A 7,849-nucleotide genomic window follows, 5' to 3' on the forward strand; every position below is an offset into this window, starting at 1 on the left:
TAGAAACGTGGCGTCACATTAGTCATGTGACTCGCTGACGCAACAATACTGATAACAATTAACGCATTACGTGGTTCATTAGCAATATATTTTATAATTTTGTTTATTATATTCATGGAAAGTTATTATATTTATTTGATAAATTTTTAAGTACTCCATTATCATTTCCTCTGTAATATTACCAGGTAATATTACTTCCTTATTTTCTCTATAAATTAGCCTATTAACAAAATCCCTCTTTCATATCCCGATTACGTTTAAAAATTAATTTTTATAGTGTTATTTTTTCCAGTTCTTACCTTTTGATTAATTTTGTATCTAAAATCTTTAAAACTATCTTACCATGATAATATTTATTAAACGATATTTTCATGAATTTTATATCTTTAGCTTTTATCAATTCTGTTATATCATTAGTGATCCATGATTTTTTAAATTTGTTTGTTTTATAACAGCGTTTCTGAAACTGTGGTCCCAGGAGGTCCATGAATCATGTTCGAAATTTTATCAAAATGTTTTAAAAATATTATTTATAGAATAGAAATATTTTTTGCAAAATTAAATATATATGAATTAAAATATTTAATTTTGGAATACAGCTTTTCTTGTACACGGATTTTTTTTTTCAAAACAAAAATATTGATAGGTTTGGGAGTCCGCGAAAATATTGTTAAGTCTCCGTTCGTTAGTTAATTTTCCGTAAATTCGTTCCGACGAAACTTTAGCGACACAAGTTCATTCTTAAATAAAACTGGTTTATTCTATCTGAATATAACTTTGCGATACACTTAATTTCAACAGTCGTTCTATAACAAACGCTATAATTCTCAACGAACGTCTCACGTGCTCGTGTTCGACTCAACAATACTCAGTTCAATTACACACACATTGTTCCCGTCAATTTGTGACCGTCTTTTATACACAAGACTAACACATATCTAGTAAACGCTAGAGCATTCATGAATGAACAGGATATTTCTAGAAGGACGTGGCGTGATACTAGTCACGTGACCTCGCTGACGTAACAATATTTTGAATTAAAAGGGGTCCTCGGGTTACTAAAGCTTAAGAACAGATGCTTTATAACGTTTTGTATAATGATTTGATTTTTTCTTTAATTAACACTTTTATAGATATTTTATTAATATTAATTTTTACACAAATTAATTTATTAATATCTTTGCAAATATATATTTTTATTAATATGAATTTAATCTTTACAGATGTTAATTTATTAATATCTTTACAAATATATATTTTTATTAATATGAATTTAACTTTTACAGATACTAATTTATTAATATCTTTACAAGTATATATATACATATTTATTAATATGAATTTAACGTTTACAGATGTTAATTTATTAATATCTTTACAAATATATTTTTTTTTACCCAGTGGATTTCACATGAATTTCGTTTCAACATTTGATAAGCAATGTTTTCCTAAGGTATTTATTTTGTGGTTTCTATTTATATTCACTTTTAACGCCACAGAGCAATGATATGTTATTGGCAATTTTGCTACACATCAAGTTTGTTCTGTAATTTGTCTTTAAAATACATTAGCTAAACAAGAATCTGATTGGTTTACCTCTCAAATTGCTTCATTTATATATGATTCAAGACCAAACACAGTCATTAACATAATTTGTTTCATCTAAAAATAAATCTTGATATCATCAGTACAGATCACATCTTAAATTGTATTATTGTTATTACAATTTCTAATTCGTTCAGGTAATCATATATTGTAAAGCTGTCTGATCTACAAATAGCTATTAGAAGTTTATCACTCTCCTCTAAATATGTATTCAGAATCTCTTCAGTTAACGCGTTATTTATTTAACTTTTAAGTTTGTCTTAACATATATCAATATTCCGCAAGAACTGTTTTTTTATATAGACTTTCAGACGTTGTTATATAGATGAATCACATAATGCGGTCACTGAAAGGGGGTACATCACATCTAAATGTATGTATGTCTGTTCGTTTGTTATGAATTTCGCGCAAAGCTATACGAGGGCTATCTGCGCTAGCCGTCCCTAATTTAGCAGTAATAGACTATAGGGAAGGCAGCTAGTCAACACCATCCACCGCCAACTCTTGGACTACTCTTTTTACCAACGAATAGTGGGATTAACCGTCACATTATAACGCCCTAGCGATTATGTTCGGTGTGACAAGGATTCGAACTCCCAGCCCTTAGATTGCGAGTCGAGACCCCTAACCACCAGGCTATGTCAGGTCTATCCTATTTATAATTTCAAAGAACCGGACAAAGCCTTTATGGTGATGGATAATCCTGACTAGTGCAGCGGATCACAGTTTGACAAAATGTCACATTCGATTATATAGTTCAGAAATTTATGCGTTTCAAGATTGACAGAATATCGGGATCAGATATATATAATTTAACCGTGAATCGCCCCCCAGTGGAACAGAGATATGACTGTGGATTTATAACGCTAGAAACCGGGTTTCGATACCCATGGTAGGCAGAGCACAGATAGCCCATTGTGTTGCTTTGTGCTTAAATTCAAACAAATAAATAATTACCGTAAACCTTAAGCGCCATCTTGGATCATCGTGAATAAATAGAACCATAGTTCTACCGAATCAACAAAACCGAGAACCCTAAACGCTATTTTGTGTCATTAAGAGTGAGGAATGCCATACTTCTCTATAAATTACATGCGCAATTTTAAAATGGCTGTAATTAATACGATAATCCTTCACCCTCACCATTTCCGGACAGATCTAACGAGAAGGATCATAAGTTTGAAAAGCTACCTAGGTGGACAAAGTGTGGCTGTAATCAGTTATTAATTACATACACTAAATAATAGCCTGTTAATCCCTTTAATGTTAATTCAGCAACAATTTGTTCTGAAATGTTAGTTTTTGACGTTTTATACCTGTTTAAACTTCAGAACTATTTATTTGACCAAGCAAGACTCAGTATTTTTCGCAGTTGCTACCCTCGAAAATTAAAATTATTCCTGATTTAAATGCGCTGTTTAGATTTTTTCATTAAACAATACATTTTTGTACAAACAACCGAATGGTATGCTACCGTTTACAAAAAGAAAATCTGAAATCCAATAAAAGATAAGTTTTCTATAATTATTTCAAATTCACAAATTTGATTTTGCCCCTCACGATAAGACAAAATGGCCAGAGTAGGTAATGGGTAAAAAGTGGTCAAGTAACACTTTTGCACTTAGCAATACGTGTTTGTTTATAACAAAACCTGTCAACAGATGGCAATAGCTTCTATAAATGCAAATATTTACAGCTAATTCGACGTTTACTGTACTACTTGAAATATTTAATACCTCGTTTGTGGTTATCTATATAGATCATTTTGATATTATGATTGCTTAGTATAGGACGTTTTAGATTTGTTTAAAAAAATCTCGAAAACCGTTGGAAATTGTAAGCTAATCGTTTCTATAGTGTAAACGCTTTTTCCTAGCTGTCGAATCAAAATTATAATTAATTGATTATAATTAATTATGCTTGCCTATTATATTTTTAAATACTGCATTCTTTGTCTAGCTCCTTACTGGTTTTCAAGAATTGGACGAGTGTATAATAATAGCATTCCAATTACGCCATATTCGTTATATCCATTGCCGACGACGCATTTCACTCAATCCAGAGCTCATCAGGTCGGCTGGGAAACAGCAAACACAGTATTAATTGGAACAATTTTTATATTTCACAAATTTATTTTTTCCATAGGATTTACTTTTTGTTTCTACGGCTGGTTTTGGACAGTTGTATGTAGTTGTTTGTGGTTTGTTTTTTTTTGGGGGGGGGGGCTGGATAGATAGTGGAATATAGATTTTTGTTGTTTGAAAACTTCTTAGATTAAGAGTCCAAGTTGTTGAATCGCTTCTTTGATGATGACCTTGATGTCGAGGGTCAGAACATCTTTAAATATTTTTATGTAGTTGTTATTGTTCGAAAACTCAGATTAGTAAGTTTATTTTGGTAAAATCTGCGGGATCTAGATCAAGTTGTCAGAAGTTCATTTTTATTATGAATCACACGAGAAGTTTCAGATCAATTTAAAAATCAAATACCCTCGATCTGCATGTCTCCAAACGTCCAAACCTTCTCTAAAATGCCAGACATAAATGTAAAAAAAAAAGTTTAATTCACATCTGAGGTTATACTGGCGAGAAAAAAGTTATCTATCTATTCATATGTATATCAAGTATACATTTTTTGTGTCTCTCTAGTGTCACAAGTTGTCGTGAGGAGCTGGTTGAAACAATATTGATGAAATGTGGCTGAGTGTAAATGGATAAACAATGACAGAATAGTTCGAGTTTGGCTGCGTTTTAAATTTTACCGTCTTAGTGCTCCGAATGATAGTTTAACTGAGTTAGATGGTCAGTAGCAAAATATGTGAAGCCGACATTAAATGAAAGGTATTTTTAATGCTGTGCGTAGCACGGGTACCTATTCCTCGAACGTGGAGGACGACAGCCCTCGTCTCCAATTAATATCACTACTTTTTAAAGCCCGCCATTGGTGGGTATCTTTACCTTTGCTAGTACGATTATACTCGTTTACCAAAAATTCTGAATACTCGGACATTGGAATAAACTGGAGTGAAATGATAGGATTAAAATTGTATATAAATAATACACTTGCGTTTGTTTGTCCAGAACTTTTCTCACAAATTTCTTTATCAAACGCTATAAATATCTTATCATTAGAATGGCCTTTCTCCAAAGAGTCTAGGCCCGGTATGGCCAGGTGGTTAGGGTACTCGACTCGCAATCTGCGGGTCGCGGGTTCGAATCCCCGTCACACCAAACATGCTCGCCCTTTCAGCCGTGGGGGCGTTATAATGTGACGGTCAGTCCCACTATTCGTTGGTAAAAGAATAGCCCAAGAGTTGGCGGTGGGTGGTGATGACTAGCTGCCTTCCCTCTAGTCTTACACTGCTAAATTAGGGACGGCTAGCGCACATAGCCCTCGTGTAGCTTTGCGCGAAATTACAAACAAAAACAAAACCAAAGAGTCAACGTTACATATTGACTTTTCCATTCAGATTTACCTTACCTGTTTTTTTCTTTTTCAAACTTTTTAATGCAACGAGTATGCTACACCATGGCACAATGTCGTTGTCATCACGTGACGACTAGCTTTGATTTCAACTTTAGTTTTATATATTTGCCAAGTATTTTACATAAACAACACTTCGTCTGCGTGTTATTTCCTTTTAAAATGAACTTTACACTAAATATAATTGTTATGGACTTTTTCGACTTATTTAGGTCTAAAATACGCGTGCGCATTTCGTTCAAAACCATATGCTTATCATTTTGTGAACATGTATTCAGATGTTTCTACATATTCAGCTAAGTTTGCCTTCATTACAACTTTACATTTATTTTACTTTGCAATAATTTAGCTCCAGTTCGTTTCATAGACCGCTATAAATAACTTTTAGCTAATTTTTGTCTTTAGTACAGGTTTTATTCTTCGTTTTTGTGAGTTTCTTTGTTTCAACTCGTAAAACTGTGTCAAACAATACAATACTCTGTACATTACTATAAGTACCATTATTTTACTATATTGTTCACTTTACGTGTAGTTTTATTTACGTCTACGTGAGAGTTTGTTTGTTGGACCGCATAAAATTTTCCCAAACAGATCAGAATTTATCGATCTAACACATAATGCCTGCAAGAAAATGTAGCTTAGATGCCGAGCGTGAAAATGATAGAATAAGGAAAATTCAAGTGAACGGCATATAAACTACCGCAAATGGTTTGTGGGACGCGGCTAGTCTTTGTACTACTTTCTTAAAAGTTAATTATTGTTACTCGAGAATTTTTTGTAGCGAAATTTGAAGTAATTACTTTTATTTGTCTGTCAAAGCTTACCATGGGGACGACTATTCCTGAACACTAGGGGTCTCTGTCCTGGTCGTTTAGAAAAACAAAGTGCCGTTCTGGTTGAAAATGCCAGTTCGGTTACACAGTTTTCTGATCCTTAACATTGCAGGTTTATTCTCTTTCATGCTATTCAACTTTTCTTTTTTAAGTGATTTATGTGCAGAACATTTTAATAACCAATATGAATGCTGAACACAAGGACTTAGATCATTCATATGACAAGGAAGAGAAACATGACAATTTCTGGATTCGGATCTTGTAGTAAAATCATGTTATTTCAAGTACAGTTTATCAATTACATTTTTATTTGTCTTTATTACAGAGACAGAGAAACTTTGTTTTAACTCTCGAGGTAAGTAACATAAACGTGAAAGAAAAGATTAGAAAAAGGAACATTGAATACTTGGAAATAATTCGTGGACTGTTTGAAACACAGCGGTCCATCTTTTTAGTTTCTTTAATACGATAGAACTTTTCTTAACATTCCAGAAATGTTTGCTTGTTCAGAATGATATGAAGATTTAAGCTCATGAAAGGCCTACAAACAAATAATGGTGCTGTAGGTTTTATTCATGACTATTATGATGATGAGATGAATCCTGAACCTTTTCGATTATACAGCACGATATTCGAGTTCCAGCATTCCCATTTGAAAGACTGGCTGGGATGTGTGGATTGGTTCCAAAGTCATCTGGATCAGCATGGATCTAATCAAGAAATCAAATCAATGATTTTTTTTTCATATTTAATGTGAGTAAACACAAAATACAAAGAAATATATATAAATAAAAACTACTTTAAAAAACAGTCTTTTGATTATCATACGAGTGTAATGAAGTAAGTTTATCGTATAAATATTTAAAAGTTCATATCCAGTCGGAGGTAAAAAGAAAAAACCTGAAATTACGGCGATCCAAGGCTAGGTTTTGTGGAAATCAAACACAGTATTTTTAACAAAACAAATGAACAAAATGCACCAAAAAAATGGCTAATTGTAAGTAGATGTTTTAATGTTCACAACAATGTTAATTTTTAAGCTTGTTTTGTTCGGTTAAAGTTTAAAATCGCTAGAGGAAAGGGCGTCCTAGCATGAAACATTGTGAACATTAAAAACATCGATTTTATCATTAACATTTTTATGCATTTTTTTCTCCTACCTTTTCTTTTCGACTTAATCGTCTACACCGGTCTTAAGCTGATTTTTCCGGGTATTTAAATATCCGAAATGTAAGATAATAGCATTTTAACAATAAATGATTATTAACGAAATAGCTACTTATTAGTAATTAAACTTTGGTGATCGTATAGGCTATTAATCATGACAACAACTGATTTTCGACCCCAAATACTTAACATACCTTTAAATCTAGCAAACCATAGGCTTAACAGAAATGTTTAATTTCATGTACAAGTCCTGAATAATCGAAACTTACCACAAGGGGTCTCCCTATGATAGAATGAGGTCCCATTAGAGAGACGACTAAGTCAGTGCATATAGGCTAACAGAAATGTTTAATTTCATGTACAAGACCTGAATAATCGAAACTTACCACAAGGGGTCTCCCTATGATAGAATGAGGACCCATTAGAGAGGCGACTGAGTCAGTGAATATCATGTTCGTCACGCCATGCCTGTTGCAAGCAATGTTTCCTAAGTCTCCCACGTGTCTGCCAAAAAACAAAACAAAAAACAAATTTCATTTCGGCATGATACTACAAACAATTTGTATGGTTAAAAATAATGCCAATGTTTACATAGCAGAAATCTAACCACATATGAAACGCCAGATATCGATCAAATTGATAACATTAGTGGTTTTATCAACATTGCTGCGTCATCGAGATCATGTGATTCTCACGCTCTCTACTTTCTAGAATTATCCTGTACTTTGGCGAATGTTCTAGTTCTTACTAGATATAGGGTA

At 32.9% G+C, this 7,849-nt stretch overlaps 1 protein-coding gene across 1 annotated transcript in view; it reads right to left on the reverse strand.

The window, feature by feature from the left end:
- Nucleotides 1-6,206: 6,206 nt before the first annotated feature.
- Nucleotides 6,207-7,849, reverse strand: part of LOC106476253 (superoxide dismutase [Cu-Zn]-like) — a 3,667-nt gene continuing 2,024 nt past the window's right edge. The window contains exons 3-4 of the mRNA XM_022380177.1: nt 7,475-7,592; nt 6,207-6,631 (exon numbers count right to left, since the gene is read on the reverse strand). Of these exons, the coding sequence (XP_022235885.1) occupies nt 6,491-6,631; nt 7,475-7,592 (259 nt within the window). The 3' untranslated portion in view covers nt 6,207-6,490. The remainder of the gene's footprint in view (nt 6,632-7,474; nt 7,593-7,849) is intronic.

The sequence above is a fragment of the Limulus polyphemus genome, unplaced genomic scaffold, assembly GCF_000517525.1.
Source record: "Limulus polyphemus unplaced genomic scaffold, Limulus_polyphemus-2.1.2 Scaffold10135, whole genome shotgun sequence".
Classification (NCBI taxonomy): domain Eukaryota; kingdom Metazoa; phylum Arthropoda; class Merostomata; order Xiphosura; family Limulidae; genus Limulus; species Limulus polyphemus.